This window comes from Balaenoptera musculus, chromosome 2 (assembly GCF_009873245.2).
Source record: "Balaenoptera musculus isolate JJ_BM4_2016_0621 chromosome 2, mBalMus1.pri.v3, whole genome shotgun sequence".
Classification (NCBI taxonomy): Eukaryota; Metazoa; Chordata; class Mammalia; order Artiodactyla; family Balaenopteridae; genus Balaenoptera; species Balaenoptera musculus.
Window position 1 is genome coordinate 123,665,313 of NC_045786.1, and position 24,643 is coordinate 123,689,955.

At 42.0% G+C, this 24,643-nt stretch overlaps 1 protein-coding gene across 2 annotated transcripts in view; it reads right to left on the reverse strand.

Moving 5' to 3' along the window:
* MDGA2 (MAM domain containing glycosylphosphatidylinositol anchor 2) overlaps positions 1-22,471 on the reverse strand; it is an 801,291-nt gene extending 778,820 nt beyond the window's left edge. For both annotated transcript variants that reach the window (XM_036839763.1, XM_036839756.1), the window contains exon 1: positions 21,964-22,471. In XM_036839763.1, coding sequence (XP_036695658.1) covers positions 21,964-22,243 — 280 coding nt within the window. In that variant the 5' untranslated portion in view covers positions 22,244-22,471. The remainder of the gene's footprint in view (positions 1-21,963) is intronic.
* Positions 22,472-24,643: the final 2,172 nt, after the last annotated feature.

Genomic DNA, 24,643 nt, shown 5'->3' on the forward strand with positions numbered 1-24,643 from the left:
AAGCAGGAAAGAGCTTAGCAGGTTTATGGGACGAAACAAAAACAACTGTGTCTCCACCACCATGTTTAAAGAAAGCAGCAATTCAAAATGAAGCTACAGAGGTGGGCAGGGACCACATCTTAGATGTGTAAGCATGGCAGGAGAGTTTCAAATTTATCTTCAGAGGAATGGGAATGATTCCTGAATGACTTTTAAAGTAGAGGAGTGACATAATCCGACTTACGTTTTCAAAAATCACGCAGGCTTGACGTATGGATGTCTGTACAGAGGTGTATGAAGTAGGTTGTTTAAAAAGGTTGGGGGAAGAACAGTTAAGAACCAACTGCATCTATAGAGACAAACTATAAAAATGACATGGACCAGGGTGGTGGCAGCAGTATATTTGAGACCTGTTTGGGGCCTGGTTAAAGTGGCATGAAGGAGATGGTGGTGTTAAGTATGACTTCCAGGCGGATGATATGTATAATTGTGTAAACCAGAGCGACCTGTAACGAAAAGGGGAAAGCTGAGGAGAAAGATTTAGGCAAAGATCAAGAGTCCAGCTTTTGACATATTAACTTTGATGCTTTTGAGGAATCAAAGTGGAAATGTGAAAGAGGCAGTTACCTGTGTTGCTCTGGAGCTCAGAACAAAGATCTGATATGGAGTATAAGTCTGCAGGTCATCAGAGGGAGATGGTTTGTAAAACGTCTTAAGGCAAGAAGGTGCAGAGTGAGGAGAAAAAGAGCGACAAGAACAGAATTCTGAGAATCTCTAATATCTCGTGACTAAGAGGAGGAGGAATTAGCAAAGGATACAGATAAGCATTATCTATGAAACAGATTTCTTTGTTAGAAAATATTATTATTTTCTTTTACTATGAAGTACTATTGGAACATCTCAAATTGTTTGGAATAAGGAAGGTTATTTACAGCAAACTTAAATATGGCCAATATTCCTCTCATCTATTATTTCTGAGAATAAAAGTTCTATATAGATGTAATAAATTATTCACAGAGAAACCTGAACTTTCATTATATATACATAACAACCAATAGACGTATCAAGTGATACACAAATGTTCTTAAATTCTGCATAAACAAGACTAACTCCAATGATGGAAAACTCACAAGGTAATTTTCCTGCATCTGAAAAGATCAATTTATTCAACATCTATAATAGGTACACATTTTAAAATAGAATTAGGCTGTAATTTACAAATGTAAAACTTATGAAGATGCCATTAAAATTGCTTCAGGTTTATATAATTACTTCTTGAGGGAAAATAAGTCCTGTAAAATATCGGCAAAACAGGAAAATGGAGGTTGGGTAAGAAAACAGTATCTTATAATTCTTTAACAATTTTTAAAATTGCAAAGATCTTTTCAATATCATACACACACACACATATTTCTCCAATAACTGATAATTGATAGTGGAACAAAATATATATTAATTTTTTCAAAAAAGTAAAAATGAGTAAGAACTATAACTCACACTCTGAAATCAGGATCTCAAAATCCCTAAAGAGTTGGCACATAAGGCCAAAATACCACAGAGGGTAGTTGGAATTCTGAGCCAGATCCGGCTTTCTGACACACCATCTAATCTCCATTTTCATCCCCCTAACTTCCAACAACCAATTCATGGCACACTGGTGGGTATGGCAGATCCTTATTATACAGTGAGAATCTTAGATGGACAAGAAAAAAATTTCAACATAAGAAAAACTGACATTGCTACAGTTAAGGTCCTTTGAAATAAAAGATTCATTTCCTATAGACCACAAGAAACACAAGACAGTGGTAACAAATTTCCCCAGAGAAAAGAATTCATTCATCAAAGCAATGTTGTGGAAGCAACAGTTCTTTGCTGAGATTTGCTGAGATCTGTGATGAGGATTGCTTGAGCTTTTCATAGTTTTACCTCTGTCTTACCTAGGTGAACTGAAATGATGATATACTAGAGGAAGGTGTATGCAATGCCTCAGGTATTAAGAGGTTGGGGTAAGTAGCAACTACAAGGAGTGCAGAATTAGATGGTTATTGCTGGGGACTACCCATGCACTTGAGAAAAAACAATGGAAGGCTGGCATCAATTTATTACTGTGGTTGGCAGAATACTGCCCCCTCCTCAAAGATTTCCACATAGGTTGCAAGGCAAAAAGGAATTAAGGCTGCAAATGAAATTAAGGTTGCTATCAGCTACCTTAAAATAGAAAGAACATCCTGGATTTTCAGGGTGAGTCCAATGTAATCAGAGGTAGATGTGACTATGGACAAAGGGCACAGAGAGATGCAACATTGCCAGCTTTGCAGATGGAAAAATGGGCTATGGGCCAAGATATATGGGCAGCCTATAGAAGCCGGGAAGGAACAGGAAATGGATTCTCCCTTAGAGCCTCTAGAAATTAACACAGCCCTGCTGACCCCTTGATTTTACCCCACTGAGACCCATGTCAGGCTTCTGACCTACAGATCTGTAAGAGAACTTTTATTGCTTTAAACCACCAAGTTTATGGTAATTTGTTAAAACAGCAATAGAAAACTAATACAATTATCAATTTAAGATCAAGTGTGAAAGCCAGAGAATTTTCTTGTCAGTAAATGGAAAAAATCTCATCTCCTTACAAATAGAAGGTAAAAAAAATTCTTGAGGGTCAGGTCCAGAATTTAATTATAATGTTAGGGGCTCTAGATACAGATGAATTCAACTAAAAAGTCGGCTACTTCAAAATAAAGGGCCGAGTTGGGAAGCTGTGGACCCTGGAGATTTAGGAAATGAACATCGGGTTTGACACATGCAACAATCTTGATATCAGGTTCCCTGGACCATGTACGCCTCGAGAAGTGGCACAGTCCTCCCCATTAGAGACTAGTGCTTCCTACTTCCTCCTTGATTGAAGACAAGTCAAATGACAGTTCTCCGCAAGAGGACATGAGCCTCACTGAGGATTTGCCACCGTGTCCTCTCCTGCCTAGGTCCACAACTAGGAATAAGTCACAGCTGGCTGGGGAAGCGCTGAGCCTGCAGAGGGAGGAAAGGGACAATGGCCCACAAGAGCCACAGGACCTCGCCAACACTGCCAGCAGAGCTGTAGAGTAACTTCGGGGCTGAGTATGAAGATGCTTGAGTCTACAGGGAATGGGACATAAAGTTGGATCACTGAGAGTTCATTGATACAGAGACCTCTGTCCAGTAAGACAAAACTTTTCTCCCTTAGAAACTAACCCTAAAGCCCACACTGGTAGCCAATCCAATAGCCAGGGTTAAATTAAAACATAACCCAGCCATGGAGGTATTAGAATTGCCAAGGAAGAAAGAACACTGTGCCCTGAAGGAAGTGGATTTAGCCAATAAGTACTAGCAGGAGCTGGAAGAATACGCAGGGAAACAGATTCTGAAGGTGCTGGATTAAGATGGGAAAGAATAGAAAGCTGGATAAGGGAGAGTTTTTTGACATGGGAGTACCTTCCTGTGATAAAGGATTTATTAACACCCTAGTGAGGACCCCAGGAAATGGTGCAATAATACTAGTAAAACAGGCTTGCAAACCTGGCTTGCAAGTGACATCCCTTACTAGGTGAAATAGAAATACCGGAAACAGAAACATGGCATGTAATGGAAAAGTAGATCAAAAGACAGAGTGTGTTTTATTCCTAGTAAGGGGGATAGATATGTGCCATTGTAGTCAGTTTATTTATTGATCCCTGAATTAGTTGGCAAGAGCTGCCATAACAAAAGAGCTGCCATAACCACAGATCGGGTGGCTTAAACAACAAAAAGTTATCTTCTCACAGTTCTGGAGGCTGGAGGTCCAAGTTCAAGGTGCTGACAGGACTGTTTTCTCCAGCGGCCTCTCTCCTTGGCTTGCAGGTGGCAACCTTCTTGCTGTGTTCATACCTCTGTGTGAGTGTTTTCTTAGTATCTCTTCCTTTTCTTACAAGGACAGCAGTCCTCTTGGAGTCCCCCTCTTACGACCTCATTTGTCTTTAATTACCTTTTTAAAGCCCTAATCTCCAAATACAGTAACATTGAAGGTTAGGGCTTTAACATATAAATTTGGGGGACATAATTTAGTCCATAACAATCCTCTTGGAAACCAAATGTATAATTGGTCAGACGTAGAAATACAATGCATGACAATGGAGTATTTTTAAATGTTACCAAGACTACTAGTTATTTGGGGGAAGGGGAAAGGGGTTTCATTATCTCTGGGCTGTCCAAAAAATGGGGCTAACCAGACCAAACACTAATACTCTTATCACAGAGAGACTAAACAAAGAATATTTCTAAAAGGTTAAGAGAGTGGGAAAGCTTGAGTACATATACTATTTAAAGCCAGAGAAATCAGCAACTGACTATGTCTGCAGCAGTGAGAGGGGTTTTGACATTGCTGAGGTCAGGACTGACAGTAGGAGATGTCATTACAGACTTGGATTCCCTGACAGCAGTGGGAATGATAGGATCTCTAAATAATAGAGGCCAGTTTGAAGCACTTAAGCATCAGTAGCAATGTTGGCACAATTAATCATAAAAAGCAGCAGAGTGGCAGCCAGGGTGAGGGGAGTCACTAAAATGCCTATTATCCCAACCCTAAACCAAGATAGCAAATCACAAACAATATTGTTTATCAGAAGGAATGGAAGATACTAGTGCCACTCTTAAAACCCTAAAGGAGACATTATGTCCTAATTTTATTCACTAGTCTGCTCAATACAACAACCAAATGGATGATGGAAGATGAGAGTGCACTACCAGATATTCAACCAAGTAGAAGCATCAATCACAGGTGTGTGGCTAGTTGTGGTATCTTTGCTACAGCAAACTGATACAACTTTAAGTAACAGTAATTGATAATTGGTCTAGCAAATGCATTCTTGTCCATCTTTATCAAGAAGAAGAACCAGAAGCAGTTCTCACTCACATGGGGCAAACAGCAGTATACATCTACCATCCTGACCCAAGACTATAAGTTTTTCATCCTTTGCCATAATATAGTCCATAAGGATATGAACTTACTGGACATTATGTGAAACATTACATTGGTACATTGGTCTATTATATCAATAACATCCTATTAAGTGGGCCAGATAAGCAAAAATTGGCAAGTACTTTAGAAGCCTTGGAAAAACACATGTGCTCAGAGTATGCAAAATTAACATCTTACCAATGAAAGTTTTAGGGCTCTAAGACCTGAGTAATGCGAGGACAACTCTTCATAAGGAAAGGACAAAATATTGCATCTCACATCGTTCATCAATAAGAAGGAAGCAAAATCTCTAACAGGCCTCTTTAAATTCAGGAGGGAACACATCCTATGCTAGGAATACTGCTCTGGTCCATTTACCATGTATGACAGAAGGATGCTGGGTTGGAATGGGGCATAGGGAAGTCAAAGGCTTTGCAGAAGGTACAGGTTTCACTGAAGAAATCCTGAAGCTTGGGCCATATGATCCCACAAACTCCACGATATTAGAAGTATCTCTGGTGGGAGAAAATACCATATAGAATTTATGGCAAGCCGCAGCAAGAGAATTACAGCATAAACACCTAAGGATTTTAAGAAAGCCCATGTCATTTGCAAGAGAGAATTAAAAATCATTTGAAAATAGCTTATAAGGTACTACTGAGCCTTGTTGAGGCAGAGTGCCTGACCACAGGCTATCAAGAGACCATGTATCCAAAAATGTCCATTATCAGCTGGATTCTGTCAGTGAAGTCATGCAAGATCAAGCAGGTACAGAACTAATCCATTATTAGATAAAAATGGTATATTTGGGACCGAGCACAAGTAGACAGAGAATGCACCAGTGAGCTACATGCAGAGGAGGTGGTCCGGACCCCTACAACTACCCTGAATAATGAGCACTGGCTCCCTATCCTCAACTCCTACCTGTGACTGCATGGGAAGTCCCTTATAATCACCAAGTCCAATAATGGTCTACAGATTGGTTTGGCTTGATATGTGGTACAAACTAAAAAGGAACTGCACCCCACTAGGGGGTGCCTTCAAAGTCAGTGGTGAGGGGAAATCTACCCTCAGAACATGGACAGAACTTCAGGGATCATACACTCTGTGTGGAAAGAGAAGTAGTTGAGGTAAGAATATATACTTACTTACTTACTTGTTTATTTATTGGCAGTGAATAGCTTGGCTGGTTGGTTGGCTGGATGCCTGGAGTGGGCACAAAGTAGACAGATCTTTGTCTACCATGTTATTGCCCCCAAGAGAGCATCCACCATGAAAGAGTCATGTTGCAGACTGTACTTTCTAAAGAAGGCTGCAAAATTTTCTCTAATCACACAAATCCTTCCTCCAATGTGAACTTGGCACTATTCCCATCAACTAGTGGGATTTATAGTCCCTTCCTTTCAACCTGGGTGAACATTTGTCTCTGCCTCAAACAAGAGTATATAGAATTGATGCACGTGGCTTCCCAAGCAAGATCCCAGGAGACTACTTCTATCCTCCTGGGATACATGCTCTTAGAATCCAGCCACCATGCTGTGATGAAGCCCAAACGATGCGACAGCCCACATGGAGACACCCCATATAGGCATTCTACCTGCCAACCAGATGAGGTCTCAACTGTCAGCCAGAATAAAGATGCCTCCAGATGATTCTAGTTCCTAGATGTCAAGTCACCCTCTGCCTTCAAGTCTTTCCAGGTAAGGGTCCAGAAACTATGGAGCAAAAATAAGCCATTCTGATTGTCCCTTGTATGAATTCCTGGCCCACAGACTCCATGAACATAATAAAGTGGCTGTTCTCTACCACTAAGTTTGGATAGCTTTTTACAGAGCAATAGTAATTAGAGTACAGCAATAAACAGCCAAATAGACATAAAGACTTGACCAGTTGACATCAGTCAGCTTGCCATCAGTCACCTCAGTGTTGTTCAATAGGTGCAAGAAGAAAGCAGCCACAGTGAAAAGTATGGACACTATGCATATATTGAGTAGCATAGGCTCCCATTCATAGAGGCTTATCAGCTACCACTGATGCTAAATGTCCAAACTACCAGTAAGAGAGACCCTGACATATACCATTCCTCAAGGAAAGTAGCCAGCTATTCAGTGGTAATTGACTACATTAGACTCCGTTCAGACATGAAGGAGCAGAGAGTCATCTTGACTAGAATTGACACATATTCTGGATATGGGTTTATATTTACTGCCTACAAGGCCTCAGCAAGCACCTCAATCCAAGGGCTTTCAGAATATGTAATCCACCCAAATAGGATCCCTCATAACACTGCACTGAACACAGGGATCCACTGAAGAGAAAAGAAAGTACAGCAATGACTATGTGATCATACAATCCACTGGTTATAACACATCAGGTGCCACTCAAAAGCTGCTGATCTGATAGAATGATAGAAGAAAGAGCATCTAATAGAGCAACTTGGGGATAATACCCTGAGTGGATCAGGTACCCACCCCCAGGATGTAATATAACCCTAAATTAATGATCATTATGTGGAACTGTGTCCCTAGCAAGTAGAACACACAGGTCCAAGAGTCCCTTTACCTTCACTCCTAGTAACCCACATGCGGTATCTGTGCTTCCAATCCCCATAATTATAGACCCTGTGTGGCTAAGATTCCTGGTTTCCAGAGGGGTAACATATCCCCCAGGGAAAAGAGCAAGAGTCTCAAACTCCTGTGACAGTTGCCACCTAGCCACTGTGGGTTCCTTGTGCTAAAGACAAGCAGGCAAGAAAAAGTTACCTTTCAGGCGTCTCAAACTCCTGTGACAGTTGCCACCTAGCCACTGTGGGTTCCTTGTGCAAAAGACAAGCAGACAAGAAAAAGTCACCTTTCAGGCAGGGATAATTAACTCTGATTGTTAAGAGAAGGCAAGACTGCTATGAACTCAATGTGAGGAGGGAAGAAGACATCAGGCACCCAGGTGACCCACTTAAGTATCTGTTGGTGCTCTCGATTCTGAAAGCAAATGGACAAATGCAGCAGCTGTGGAAGCAGCCTGAAAAGGGCATAGAGACCAGGATCCCAAGCCCTTCAGGGTCACTTCCCCAACCAGCCCATTAGAGTTGCTCGTTGGGGGTAAGGGAGATCTAGAAAAGGTGGTTAAAAAAGGGATAATGAGTATCAGAGATCAGGAGCAGCAGCAGGGGCTGAAGTTTACCCCGCAGACTTTCTTCTTGTATGTATCCCTAAGAAACGAGGCCTGCTCTCAGAGGACCAGTTCCCAGAAGGGATGAACTTTCATAAGCAAGCAAATATGAACACCACAGGGGTGATGTCTAGAAGATGTGATGCACCGTCCAGAACCCCTTCTGCATGAAGGCATTCATTCCCCCAACTCCCAAGAGTGTTACCTTCTGACTGCTCACAGTTGAGTTCCTCCCAGGATTTGCCTTCAACCCAAGGGAACCTGAGATATGTTGCCCCCTCCCCAGGGGCAGCCCACACCCAGTGATGGGTGGAAAAGGGGGTAAAAAGGATTTTTTCTCTATCTGGGACGTCTCTGAAGGTCTACCCCAACTTCACAGTACCCCATTTGCTCAGTTTAGGACTCTGCTGTAACTGAATCGCAGCTCAACTTCTCCCCGCGCTGAATTCCGGCCCTCTCCCTCTCTTCCAGGTGGTAGTTCCAAGAGCACTCCCTCCGAAACCACCTGCATGTTAATCTGCCTCTCAGTCTCTGACAAGCAGACACCTCATCCTGCCTTGATCCATCCTACTAATTCCCATGACCTGGGCCCAACTATTTTCCTGTAATAGCAATAAATTGATTCCAGCTGATTCTGCCTATTTTGGGGCCAATACCATGACCAGACTAACTCACCTGTTCCTCCACATGCAACTTCAAATCCAATCCCCCCAGAGCAGCACACAATGGTATACTGGAAGTTTGCTTTACTGGTTTTCATTTATTTGCTTTATCAAACACTTCCCATTTGTAGAAATGCTGAGTTTTTCATTAATAATGAGAAAACCTCTGCAATGTCATAATTATTGTTGGAAGGATGACAGCTATGTACAATGAATGAGAAGCAGTCAATAGTTAAGCCACCAGAAAAGATTCTTAGAGCAATTTTAAAATAATCTTTAAAAATATCTAGACTTTACCTTTTGTCACAACTAAAGATATTTAAATAGCATTTTCAAGTTCATAAGAATCTCTATTCCAGCTTCTTTTAGACATTTAATTGAATTAATATTAATTGTTAATATTTATAATATCCAATTAAATGATAAACCATAACATACAGATGCATCTTAGGTATATAATTTTATACCTAATCATTAAGACACTATCCACCTTCATCCAAAATAGATCATTGCATCCAAGGTATCATAAAATACAAAAATTAGAAGTAAAGAAAGACATAAAAACAGGGTGCACTATTTTTTGTAAGTATTCCCAGATATATCATTAAATATGTGAGGTAGGAAAAACATACAATCTATGATTAAACTCTTTTGAACTTTGATTTGACTCATCTTACTCTATTCCTTTACAAAGGCTTGCAATTTAATTTGAGATTCTTAGATTGCAAAATACATGATGGCCCACTCCATTTAACATTATCACAATTTTCAGTGTGCAGAAAGTCAGAGACCACTAGTTTCAACTATCTGGCTTGAGTATGAAGAAGCACTCTTTAGAGAAAAATTCACAAAATCGATGTTTCTCCATATTCTTAAAGAGGTCTGACTTTAAAACACAACAATCACAGCACCCAGTTATACTAAGAATTAATGAATTCCGCATTGTGCATTGTGAATGTATAGTGAATTTCAGGGCACTGCTCTTGCAGCCAGACTGAATTAAGAGTTAAAGTTCTAAAGCCTCAACTGCCTCTGAAAATTTGGGGGGTGGTTATCAGTTAAAGAAAACATCAGCTGTTTAGAAATGCATGGCATTACAGCTGAATATAATACCTTTCCTGTTCTCGCTTGAAATGGTTTCCTATCGAAGCAGTTTCTGTATCAATCACACAATAGCCAGAATGGTACAGGGTTATACTATATCACACAATAACTACATTCAAAAAGCATAGGAAAAAAATTACTTTTATAGCAGCAAATGCTGTAGCTAAAAGCCTAAAACAAATCACCAAACTGCACTAATTTGTAAGCTTTGAGGTTTGAGGAACTCCCTGGCAGCTAAGAGAAGGGCAGAGCTTGCAATCAACTGTCCTCTTGAGCACAACACGATTTTCAAGAATAGAAACCCGCTGATACGCTGATATAGTCTCCTCAATTAACTCTGCAAAAAATGCCCAAGCAATACCCAGAGGGAACTCAAGGCAAAAATCAGGCCAAATATCACACTTAACTATCAATCTTACCAAGGCCAGTGATTGTTAATCAGCCTGGGGGAAAATAAAGTAGTACAGTTGACAGTTTATTTTTTTATGAGCACATGCTTCCTATTTTACATGGAGGAATATAACTACTTCTGCAGAATATCTAGTAGAGCCATGTCTTCATTTTTTACAGGTCACTAATTATGAATATGCTTAAAATATCCTACTAGTCCAAAAATAAATTATACCAGAGAGAGTCCTCAGTATGGGCATTTTGCTTCTAAAACAAAAAAAAAAACCAAAATTATAAATCATATCTTCTTTTTCCAAGTAAGAAAATTATGATACAAAGTGCTGACATTAGCTACCTATTTATATTTCTCAGGCAAAAAGCTAGAATTTATCACCCAATCGGCATTTCAAATATAGACTGAGATGTCACATACATGGCACAAGATGATCCAGGTAACTTGCATGGCTTCATCATAGTGGGTATAAACACACATATATGAATATAATTTAATAATACATATAAGAATATATACAAATATTTATTTTCATATACACTTCATATGTGATTTCAAATTCAGCCACTGGTAACTGTATGGTAGTTATTTAAACTGTATGAGTTTCAGACTTCTCATCTATTTCATTCAAAGATTAGAGTATGACATAATGTATAAAAAACTCCTAGTAGAAGGTGTGACATATAGGAGGCACTTGAAAAACGGCAATTATTCTATGAAAAAATTACGATATCCTATGTTTATTTTTCAATGACAGATGGAAAAAGAGAGCAGATAACCCAAGTTAATTGAATTTGGTTTACAGATATATTTTAGAATCCATACTTGAAGACAGATATGTCTTATGCTCTAAATTCCCACTTAAAAAAGAGGAAAGACCAGTATAAAGACCTGGCTAATAGAGCAGGAGGCATGGTCTTTTGAGTATGCAAGTGACACTGGGCTTTAAGTGTATACATCACTATAGTTCAGGTAAAATAAACTTCACGTGTATTGCTCTTATGCAGCTAAGAAACATTTCTGTCAATTGCAAAGATATAGAAGGAAAAAAGTAATGAGAGTTTCTGAAGGTAATGTTGGAAATTGGTGAACAATACAAACATGAATTATCACAAAAGATATCTAAAAACAAAATGAATGTTAGATGAGAGATTGCATGCCCTGCTGTCAACACTGAATCAGAGTCAGCTTTGCAAGGGAAGCAAGAAAGCCATCCAATTCCTTGTCTAAAGTTCAGCCGCTACTCCATGAGACCCACTCCATGAATACACAGATACACCCACATATCCACACACTCATAGACAGTTAATATATATGAATATATATTTTACACATATATTATATATACAAATATATATGTGTAGTTTATGTGTAGAAAGATAGATATCTTCTTTACACTTTCTCTGAAACTGGAGAGGTGATTAAACTTAAAAGGTTTCAAAGTACTTCTTTGCATAAGTAAGCTTAGAGAATTAAGGCATTAACGAGTGAGTTTTCAATGATGACAGAAAATTAAAAACTTAAATGCTTTTTGAAATATCAACTAAAATCATATAATGATAATAGAGTTCAACAGTAAATTATGAAATCACAGGAAGCAGGAAGAAGGCCACTTTTAACCCCAGCTGCTGCAACTAGAGGAATGTTTGTTAGTGAGATACAGAAAATCATCAGAGGATAAGTAGCCTCTGAGTAAAATGGCTGTGGCCCACTGAGAATTATTCTTGTCTTAGGTAAAGAGGGGGAAGTTTCTAAACCCCAATCTTAGCAATATTACAGGGTCAGAATGGAAGAGAGCTGCGCCTCCTTAGGCAATTTACACTTAGATGAAGCTACACATGACAAAGTAAGAACAAAATTAGCCCAAGATTGAGGTTTGATTAATTGTGAACTAAGACTGAAAACTTTAATATTAATACAGCAGCTCTGTACAAAGAAAGGGTACAGGTAATATAGTCCAGTGTGAAACATGAACCAAATGAAAAAGGTAAGTAAATAAAAGAATGAGGGGAGAATCGCAATAATGGTGTAGAATAAGCCATGAAAAAGAATGAACAAGTTCAGAACCAGGATAAAAACAATAACTATACAACTTCTTGATAATAACTTCACTAATTCTGAAATACTACCAGGATAAGACTGACAACTCAAAAACTACACGTCAGTTAAATCTGTGCATGTCACAGAGTCTACTGTGTGTATATGCTTAAGGTGACATGCTTAGCAAAGCCAATATTGTTCATCCCTCGTAGTGGGGAAAATTATTCTCAACTAATAATTTTGTTGCCTGTTTAAAGTCTCCAGTAAAGATGACCTTTTGGTTTGGTTACAGAATATTCCCAATATATATACCAATATTCCCAACCAATAACTAGCTAATATTCTGACACTCAGAAAACTAGCCTAATGAATTTCTTCCATGTAGTTAGTTATATGAATGGGTATTATTGAGGTGAGCTACCTTTCACCCTCAAAAAATAGAAAATAAGTGTTTACCAAGGATAATTAAAATCCATTATATATAAAAATGCTTTCTTATGTATGTAGCTGTTACAGTGTAATGGTGAATAAGGTCCCAGCCTTTTCAGTTAATTTTATAGATTTTTTTTAATGATTAGGTGACTAGGTGGGAAACAGTAATTTTGGTCACTTTGGGACCAAATACACAATAAACTTGTGATAGCCCCACTTAATGATTTATTCTCATTTTCTCTGGTTTTATTTTTAAATTACCAATGACTTGTAGTCTCACAAATATATCCCTATTTGTATCATTTTTAGATTAGTCTCGAAATGGCAGGACATTGAGACTATTCTCGCTCCCTGGTACAAAAGCAAGATTTATACATATATTTGAACACACACATATATAAATATACTCATGGTCATAAGGTTTAGGCGACACTGTCTCTGGAGCTCTTAAATGAGGGGGGATACCAGCTCCCCACCCCCACCATTAAGGAGCAAAAGGAGAAACTCCAGGGTTATATGGATTGAGAGAAGAAGACTAGCCTGAGGAGCAATACCAGCCACATGTGCATACAAGATGCAATAGCAAATGGCATTTTCATGCACATATTAATATTACATACACTGTTTAAAAATATACCACTTGAGTTATTTTCTGATAGACTGACAGATGGGAATTATTTTTTCCAGAAAAAAAATTACTTGCTCCCTGTTACTTCCAAGCCCCTTACTTTGTTCTGAGAACCAAATGGCACTCCCACTAGGAGGTCCAATTGTTGGACCACCTGAGTGTACTTTTTTAAGAAGATAAAGGATGCTTGCTATGCAGTCTCCCTCTACTCCAGATATAAAAATGCAACCAGACTTTTTTATTCTTGCTGTTATTTACATTTTCTCTGTATAACAGCCCACTTTCCTAAGAGTTTATTAGAGATGGAAACTGAGGGATAAAGAGATTAAGATTTTTTTTTGCTTCTGGTCATGGAGTAGAGCAGCAGGTGAACAAGAAGAAAGCCCAAGTTCCCCAACAGTTTTCAACCACATTATGCTGCCTTGCACAAGAATTAAAAAAAATAATAATGAAAGCACATACCTCTTTTCATAAAGGCAACACATTCATCTCAGTGGCTGTACATTTGTAAAGAACAACATGGACTCTTAAAAAGGCTTTGAAAAGTCTTTGACCTTAACTCCAAAAGGAGCTGCCATGTAAGTTCAAAGTTTCCCAAGTTTGCGTAGAATTGGGGAGGGCTCAGTATCCTACAGGAACTTTAGAGACAACTGTCTTAACTCCTGATGAGGTCAAGTGGCTCCACATTGCACACACACAAACCTAGGAACTTGGTAAACATAAATATCTGAGCAAGTTCCAGAGTATCACACAGTCAAATTTATTTCACAGACTTACAGACTCCGGGGAAGAGGGAGTTACCATAGGTTAATGATGGATACATCTTTCTAGTTGGGACAAACTTTGGAGAAATTGCTTAGGCTTAATACTAGACACGTACTGCAGGGTTATTTTCCTTTCTGCCCTATTATTCTTGCAGCTGGGATCTGTGCTTTAGCACTGGCCTATCCTCCCTCTTTATCTATATTACATCAACCTACTTTCAAGACTCAAATCATGACGTACCAGCTTTTTCAAGTTTCCTCCAACCATGGCAGCTATCAATGCTCTCTCGTCTTGCACAAATATTTGTATATTTCTCATAGTCTTATTTTGTTTGTTTTTCCATTTGGCTTTATCTTCTTAATTAACTAGTAAACTCTTTGAGTTCACAGCTCTTACTACTTAGTTACATGTTTAATCCATAGAAGTTATACCTTAATTTGCTGACTGAAGTTACCAGAACTTACCCACAATCTGACCAGAATCTGTGTACAATTCCTACTGAAAATTTCTGAAAAGTTGCATATCTTCCTCAGAGCTTTATATCCTTCTCAGGAGACTCGTGGGAGCCTCCCCCTCTTCAGTAGGAAGTGGACCCGAGGCAAGGCCTGGACCAAATTCATAGCTCCACTCAAATAACAGAGAGAATGCCCCAATGTTTAATCTGCGCCTATCTCTCCTTAAGTACAATCAATTGGCAGGTAGGATAATCTGGTCCACTAGGACCATAGGCTCTGCTTAAGAATTCCTCATCTTTCCATCTTTCCCTTTCAAGAGAACAGAAAAATCTCCCTGAGGTTGTCATTCAGTCAAATGGCAGACATTTTTTTTTTCTTCCTCTGTTTGACACACATGAACAAAGTTCTATTTACTTCAGAAAAAAAATAGTTTGCTGTTTTGCTATTACTTATAGGACAGATATATTTTTCGAATGGCCTTTTCAGGCCAGCATTTGATTTCCTACTCACCTCATTGAGATTTCAATGCCCTTTGTGCTGTCCTTTAAGACTGTGGGAGGCCTAGCTATGAACCAACCCTTCCTCTTTCAGACATATATGTTTCCCTTTCCACAGAATCACTTCATTATTTTTATCCCTCTCATTCTTATTCCAGCAAAACAGGACAAGAAATATGCTGCTTGCGGATATGGTAACATGTCACATATTTGACCCCATCTGCCAACCACACAATAGTCCTTGGTATAGTTTTGACAGGGAACAGCAAGAAACTGATGTCTCCTATGTTTATGTAAAGTTGTAGAGGTAGCATACTAAAAGACAGAAAGAAAAGTTACGTCATAATTTCTAACACCTTTGCTCCTACCATAATATGTCTTTAATTGGTAAATTTATAGTAAATGTGTAATAGCCAAAAAAAATATTCCTAACATTTGAAATCCTTTTCTATGACTGTGAACTCCTGGGGAAAGTATGATTTAGATTATGAAATGGAAATCATCTTTCTTACTGAATTCAATCAATTACATCCACAGGAAAGGAAATAAGTGTTTTAAAACACAAGATAGAAATAGTATCTTGGAAATAGTATCTTGGCATTAGTATCTTGGAAAAGTAGTAAGAAACCAATATAAGAGAGGTTAATTGGGATCAGTTCAAGGTCACATAAGTTAAGAAAAAAATGGAATTGTACTGGTATAAAATGGGAAATAACTAAGTGCATGATCCAATAATGGAGATGAGGGATTTTAGCAAGGTGACAAAAAAATATCCATCCAGTGAATGAGCCTGGATTGTGGAAAAAAGAGTTGTGAAAGAAATCTCACGAATCGGATAGGACCACCATCAGACTAGCATAATATAAAGCCATTGTGTCATAAATTAGTGAGATGATTTAATGCCATCGTAAAGTCTCTTCTGACTTTATGATTTTACAGGGCCAAAAGTTTATTAATTGGATTTGAAAATAAAAATAAGATACAGTGGCCTATAAATGAAATCATTTCTTCATTCTGCTCTAAGTAATATATTTACATTGACAGTCACTGAAGCAAAGAAATGAAATTTCATTTTGAGGGACTATTCAGTTAATGGCAATTACAGTGAAGCTAAAAACGTTCACCCTATTCACACTTGAAATGCATTCAATATAATACTTTGCTTGTCCTTCCAAAATAGCCAAAAGGGAAAGTAAGATCTTCCCCCAATTCAACTGGGAGCTGATAGCACATTCCTTTAGTTCATTGCAGCTGCCAAGAGCTCAGTTCCAGGACTAGGCGGGTATAACTGACTCTTTGCCTTTGACTTTGTGGGTTTCCAGCCTTGAGCCCAACTCTTCCAAGACTCTTCCCAAAGCATGAGGACCAGGCCAGAGAACATGAGTGATGAATTATCTCAACAGGTGGAAAGCAATCCAAGATCACGGTTCCTAACACTGTGTTAAGACATAAACTGAACCCACAGGCTCATGCTATTAGTTGCATCCCATGAGCCCTACCCCAATCACATTAAAACAGCATTTTAAAAGAATACAGAGCACATTTTTTCCAGAAAACCTGTTTCTCAAAATAGGTTTAAGGTGGTTTGCTTTACAAAACAAAAACGAAAATAATTTTACAATATCAATAAGAAGAGCTGGTATCAGAGACAATAAAATTAAGCCAAGATAATGAAGATCATGAAAAATGCCTTCCTTGAATTTCTTTTATGACATCTATTCACCCTCACTGATTTGTTCTCTAGAAAATGATTCCTTAGGCTTAATGTTCAACCTGCTCAATCTAAAGTACTTAATAGCCCACTTAGGGGCTTCCCAGGGACAAACAGGACATGAGCAAGTAACACTGTATAAAATAATCTGCTCATTTGTCATGCGAATTCTCAGTAACACGACCAGTAAGGACAACCTTGAATGTACAAAAATAATCTCAAGATACAAAGGACAGCCCACTTTTCCTGTGATGGTGACCAAAGTGGTGATGATCCAGGGTGCGCGCATGTGTGTGCGTGTTCTCGCGTGCACATAGGGACAGTGCGGTGAGGAGTGGGAAGAGAGAAGGTTAAAGCTAACTGCATATGACAGAGCTTCAGATTTACCTTTTTTTAGCAACACTCATTAAAGTCATCTCCCACAGGCTGACACCCTAAATATGTGTTCAGTCAAAAGCAGAATCTGATCACAGGGTTTCTCCAAACTCATAACAGGACAAAAATCACAATTCAATGCACCTTGGGATAATTTTGCTGTGAGGATGGAAACATCCTGGGACTGGATGTAATGGTCAACTGACCTGCCAGAGCACTCTTATCCCTTTGGGTCTATCTGTACATTTAGATTCAACCCACTGACAGTCTGAAAGATCTTCCAGATCCTTCCTGTCTACCTTATCCCCTGGTTCTCAATTCCACCAAGTCTTTTCTGTCATCTACTGCCTGGGGTGTCATTCTTAAAATTTATGAGACTAATTGATATTACTTGAATTGAGAGAATATAGCTTGCTAATTTGTCATACACATGTGTTGATAAACTTATTCTATTTATTGCTTTCTAGCACATCCTGCAAGCTATTTATGGGCAGTACATTAATTATTTTAGGACACCAAGTCATTGGTAGATTTGGCTCCCATTAAAAACTATTTAGACATAGACTTTTATTTTGTTTTTCAATTGCAGTGGGGATTTGTCCTGTGCTAATGCAGTTATAATCTTTTATTAGCCTCCTTGGAAATTAAGGGTATAATAGGTCAGAAGTAAAAATACAGTGTGTGTCAATGGAGCAGTTTTTTTCTTTTTAAGCAAGACAACTGTGAAGTTTACAGGAGATATGATTCTCAAAATTATGTAATTATCAACAGGTTCTCTAAAAAACACAGTTAAACATCCACAGAATAACTTACAAAGAAAACTTTCAAAACTAGGAAAAATACTTTCGATCACTCAGCTCTAAGTACTGCAGTCGTATACACCTAGCTGGGGTTTACATTGTGACCCTTGATGCTATGTTTAATCAGTTATCCTAAACGTAATGCAATGGGTTTAGTGCAACAAAATTAACAATGCCAAAAATGGATACCAGTTCACTGTGCTTTAATGACTTTTTGGTTTTCAGTGAAGTTTAATATAGTAAAAAGAAAATTAAAATAAAACTTTAAACTTCCAAGATTATTTTGAGGAAAAAGCTTGAATACCAAAAAATTTCTTAAATTAAAGAAGGGAGAATATATAACTTAAGAAAACTGATTTTAAAAACTACACAGGGAATTCCCTGGTGGTCCAGTGGTAAGGACTCCACGCTTTCACTGCCATGGCCCCAGGTTCAATCCCTGGTTGGGGAACTAAGATCCCACAAGCCTCATGGCATGGCCAAAAAAAAATTTATTAAAAAAAATTAAAAAATAAAAACTACACAAATATAGATATCTACAGGGAAAAATGCCATTTTTAAAAAATGTTTTTTAATGACATCAGAATCATTGGTGGAGGGTAGACAGGCAGATATAAATCAAAAGATAATCTCCCTTACCCAAATGCCACATATACACAAATCTTAGCTACTGTGCAGTAAGTCTGCTAAGCAATATCCCCAGATAAATGACAGTAAGTCCCCAGGTCTATAGCAGAAACTTTTATACTTAAGTAGTACACACGGTACCAAGCTGATCAAACACAATAGGAAGAAGATTACAGTAACTCAAGACAATATAATCTATATATTAAAACAAATAGTCTCAATTACTTAAAAACATCTGAATTTCATGCTCAGAATTTTCCAGGCTAGCAGTAGAAGAATGAAGGGCTGACTAGCTATTTCAAAGAAGAAAGGTTACAATGATATATTTCTAAATCATGTAATTAGTTTTAGGCTACAGTGAAGTGATTTTGCCTGAATTACCGATAAAATAATTTTATTTTCTCTTGAACTTAGCTACTAGAAAACAATATTAAGAAATAATACTTTGTGTGTAGCACGAATGGTTTTACATCTGGCCAACACAGGCAAATAAAGGGTGACAGGGATACAGACTTATGCTAGCAAAGTTCCTATCTAGGTCTTTGAAGTCTCTGTTTATAATTGCACTGCTTTTTTAAATTAATCATTTTCCAGACTCCTCATGTAAAATGTTCAAAACACACTTTATAATCTTACACTAACTCTTACGTCTACGTCCTTCTTACAGTTAATCAATATTTTATACCTAAATAAAAATAAAATCTTCTCTTCCCCATAAATGCTTCCACACAAAAAAAAAATAAAACTACTTCAGGTTAAGAAAGGTCATGGTTTACAAAGTCAAAGCAATGAAATGTGAAGTTTTATCAGTGGTTCTCAGACTTTAGCATGCATCCTAATCATCACCTGAGGTGAAAAACACAGAATGTGGATCCCACACTCTGAATTTCTGATTTAGAAATCCTGGGAGGGGTCAGAGAATTTGCATTCCTAACAAGTTCCCAGGTGATGCTAATGCTGAAGGTTAGGTATTCCCACCTTGAGAATCTAACTTCTGTGATTTGTAAGACATATTTGAAAAGCAATATATAAATATATTTTTTCACCCACCTGATAGCTATGACATTTATAACGACTAGAGATGCTGACTAATTTTCAAACAAAGCCAATTCTACTCCTAGCTAAGTGACTAATAACCACATCAATAGTAAAAGAAAAAAAAAAAGACCACCACCTTCACAACCATCAGCTCAGTAGCAGAAATGCCTTCCCCCTTATTGTTAAGCAGCATGGCCCAGGACTGTTTTGATGCAATTGTTCTCTACTTGTCTCCACTCCTACATCTTACACTTTTCCACCGCCCAGCATGAGACTTGCCAGGACAAACAATCTGAATGACAAACAGTGACAGAAAAATGGAACCCTTTCTAATCCAGACAGTTCCAGAATATCCCCTACCCCGCCCCCCCCCGATTTTTCTCACTTCTCATTATCTCCTACACACACACACACACACACACACACACACACACACACATTTAAAAAACAAAACAAAAACTTTTTATTTGGGCTAATCTGAACCAATGGGAGAGAAATAAAGACTTGGACAAGCAGAGTTCAGACTCACACTAGGGAACAGCTCGCTGAGAAGGTTCCATCTTACCTGCAGCATTCCTCCATCCCTAGAATCCCAGCCACTCTCAGCTTCGGGACACCAGAGTCCAGCAGAAGTCAAAACAGCACTAAATAAATTCCTGCTCCGCTCAAGGCCTCACCTCCTGCCATCAGCCAAGCGGTTTAAGCCAAGAGGTTCAAGACCTCAGCATCTCTCCTACACACACCAGCAGCAGCGGTACCAGCACCACCACCACCACCAAGAAAGCTCTCTTTCATTCGGGAAAGAGGGAGTGAGGAGAGAGGGGAAATTAAGATGCTTAGAGGTGGGAGAAAGTGAAGATCTCTTGTCCAGAGCCAAGGAGGGAAGTAGGAAGACAGGCAAGGGGAGCGGCCGATGAAGCGAAGCAGAGGCCAGAGCTCGCCGCTCCTGACCCTCTCCCCACCAGCCCCCAGCACCGCTCAGCCCTGGACAAGACACCGCGGAGAGAGTAAAGGCGGACCTCCCGTCTCGGTTCCCAAACACCTGACCACTGCGCGCTCCACGTTCCCAGAGAGTTTGAGGGCTCAAGGTCCCCTTGCATCCGCGCCCACTCCCAAATCACTTCTAGGGTCTGCGCTTCCACAAACACTCATGCCCTTTGCCCGGGGCAGCCGGTGCCTAGCACTGCAGCGCTGGGGTCCCAACACCGAGGGAGACCAAAGGCGGGCTGCCAAATTTCCAGCACACACTTTCTCTGGATGTCGGCCCCAGCCTGGGAGCTGTGGGTGAATCTCGGCCTGCTGTCCCCTCAAGGGCTCTTCTCCTAACCTTCCCACCATACCTCGAGAACACAAAAGTTATTTTTTCCTTTGTAGCACCGCCTGCTTATCCCAGGAGAAGACTCACATTTGAGCCAGAGAGAGAGAGAGAGTGTGTGTGTGTGTGTGTATCTTTCAGTCCCGAAAACCAAGGGTGCCAACTGCTGACAGGCGAAGTAACCTGGATTGGCTCTTGAGGACTTAAAAACATCCGAATTAACTAGCTCATCCTTCTCTCCGTCCTAACCCTCCCAGACCTGCGTTTTCCGGAGAACTGAGATTATGTTCCTGTTGCAGTGAGCTAGTGTCCTGCCCCGGAGCCGAGACGCGCAGACTTGGCCGTCCGTTCATTCATGCATTTGCTCATCCATTCACATAAACATGTCCCTTAATTGTGTCTGGCACCGAGAATCTTGCCTGCTATTTTCCCCTCCCCAAGTCAGTGCTCATGGCAACGGTTGGTGCAGAACGCAACTCGACTGTCAACCCACTTCCTGAGCCGGAAAATCAAGTCAAGTAGGCATTCAACTCTCCCCACGCCCCCCCCCCAAAAAAAAAGGAAAAGGAAAAGAGAAGGCTGAGGGACGGGGCGGAGAGGAATGGGGAGCTCACTGGGGTCACATTCGAAGCTTCCCTTGGGAGGAAACCGCGGCACCGACAGCAAGGCATGCAAGGAGCCAAATCATTATTAAATCAAAGACAGCTAGGTCCCCAGGGGGGATAAATCAAGTGCAAAGCCACTTATTCGCACGGGTGCTGCGCTGCCGGCTCGACCCAACTCCGAGCCCGAGCCGAGGCGCTGGGAAAGCGGTTCGCAGCCCGATTCGCAGCGCGCTCGCCGCCTCCTTATCGCTCCCAATAACGCGATGAAGTGGAAATCAAAAGCCACGCCGGGAGGGGTCCCGGAACGGCGCGAGTCGTGCATTTTCGGTCACCAGCCCATCTTCCCTAAGAATCACAAGGTCACAATAGCGTCGCGATTCCACTCACCGTACACTCCTTGGCCGGAGATCCCCTCCAGGAGGACTGTCAGCAGCCACACGAGACCGTACACTAAATCCATCTTCACGTGAACATGAACATATCCAGCCCAGGGGGGACGCAGCGGGACCTTCTGGAGGCCGGCGGCCAGCCGGGCGCGCTCCGCTCGCTCTCCAGCCGAGCCGAGGTGCCCGGGAACCGCTCGCGGAAGAGGGAAGCGCAGTCCGTCCGTCTTCCCCCGGCGGCGGCCGTGAGCGGAGCGCAGGAGCCCCTCACACCCCACACTCATGCACACACACACACACACACACACACACACACACACACTCCCACAACACAATACCCTGACACAGACTCACACGCACGCCTCACTCACACTGGGCGCCTGGGAAAATCGCAGACGCCGGGGAGGAGCAGGGGGCGTGATGCGAAGCGGGGCCGGGAGGCGAAGTGTTCTTCAGGGGAGCGGGCTGGAGTCTCCGCAGCGGCTGCGGCGGCGGCGGCGCGCTGGGCCGGCGGCGGGTGCTGGCGAGGGGCCGGGTGTGCCGAGCGGTGCGAGCCTGACGCGGGCAGCCAGGGAGCAGGAAGTGGCTTCTGACTCGGGGCACCGAGCAGGGGCTTCCTCGCTTGGGTTCGCCTTTACAAAGTAACTCGCGAAGGTCCCCGGAGGAGCGTCAAGCGGCGGCAGCGGCCCGCCCGCCCGCAGTCCGGAGCCCCCAGCCCTGCTGTCTTGCCTTCCCCCATTCCATCAGTTGCCATTGCAACGCCAATCCTGTTACACGATACAGGCTCGCATCGCCGAGCGGGGAGAGGAGGAAGAGGAGGAGGAGGAGGAAGAGGAGGAGTGGGGCTAGGGGCACGGGGGTGGGGAGGAAGGGAAGGGAGGAGGGGGAAGAAGGAGGAGAGGGACCGACAGGGCGCAGAGTGTGAGTCTGGAGCTTTCTCGGGCACCAGCCTCAGCCGCCGCCGCCGCCGCCGCCGCCGCCGCGGCCACCTCCACCGTTCTCCAAAATAGCCTTTAGCGCCACGCCAGCGAAGAGGGGGCTCAGGCCGGCCGCACCAATTCCGGGAGCCAAAAGCAGAGTCCAGGCACCGTCCCTTGCAAGAGACGGAGAATGCCAAGCAGAGAGCGGATCGCACACACGTCTACGCGTGCCCACCGGCACCGCGCGCGTCCTCTTCGCTTCCGCGCTGCCCCCGCCAGGTGGAGGGGTGGGGGCGGCCGGGACAGGCGGGAGTTTAGAGGAGGGCGCCGCAGAAGGGGTTCCCCGCCTGGGCTAACGTAGTGCTGGCATCCGGAGATGAACGCGGGAGCGGCCGCCTGAGAAGGACACCGGCTGCGAGGCCGCCGTTCGGGCCCCAGCTGCGGCGGAGGTGCCCGGGCCGGGCGGCGAAGCGCCGAGGGCTCGACGCCGGCCGGAATCCCTGGGTGTGCGCGGGGGTGCGCGCCGCGGAGGCGGAAAGGAGGAGGAGGGCGAAGCGGCGAGTGGGTCTGCGGGGCTGCCGAGCTGCCGGGCTGCCGGAGAGGAAGGCTGTGTGTGGTCACGTTGTGCGCTACGTGCTGAGAGCGCGAGCTTCTAGCCGCAGCCGGACGACGTCAAAGCCGGGTGCGCGGCTCAGTCGCCTGCCTCCGCGCCTCCTCCTCACGCTGCCTTCCTGTGTCAGCCGTGGAGCTCATCAGTATGGACAGTGCAGAGAGGCTCCGCGAGGCCGACGGCATCCGGCCTCCAGCCTTCAGCCTTCCCCGCGAGCCCCCCGTCCCCCCACCTCCCGGAGCTGCGCGTCCTCGGACACCGGTTATCGTTTCCGACGCCGCTGTTGGCGTTTGCACGCGGAAGGGCCAGCTACCACCTTAGACCCCGGGTAATTACAGGACACACCATCCCCTCCCCGCCGCCCAAGGTCTCCCGGGATCCGTTCCGCTTGACTAGAGGGCAGAACCGGCCACAGCACTTGGAAACAGCATCGTTTCTTCCCCATTTCTGTCCTTTTAAATGGAAATACGGTCGTCACAGCAGTGAAGGCTCTAGGGGGAAAACACTAAGAGTTCAGAGCTTAGCATATTTAATACGCAATGTCTCCTACTAAAGTTAACCGCTTTGAAAATCTTTTCTCTTTTGTGACAGAGGCTCTCGAGGAGCTTAAGAAATTCATAGTTACAAAAGGATTAGAAAATGCAAAGCATCTATAATTTACATTGGAACTAGTGTAGAAATAGTCCACCGAAGATTTATAGGGGAAAACTGGTAATATAAGTAGTGGTTTCTGATTTGTCTCTGTAGCCACAAAAATTAGTGCTTCCTGCACGCAATCCACTTTGTCGAATATGTTCTTCAGTCTTCAAACAACATATGGATAGGGAAGTGATTAAAATAGCAAAAAACGTGCATTTATACATGTGTTTAAAAAAAGTAATTGCTATGGAAAATTTGGAGCATAGTATTCATTTATCTGCTCCCATAATAGACTGGTATAACACACTGCAGGTCCCTTTCCCTCTGCTATGGCTAGGAGGGGCAGGAGGGGGGTGTGTTACCTCCGAGCACTAGGAAATGAATAGTCCCCATTGTTTCCACCAAGGTCCTTTTCCTCACTTAAGTGAATTATGCATATTATTTTTACAGGGTGTGATCTACTGCTTACACTCTGGGTTTACAAGGTAAGAGGACCACTGTTGAGAAGGTCCCAA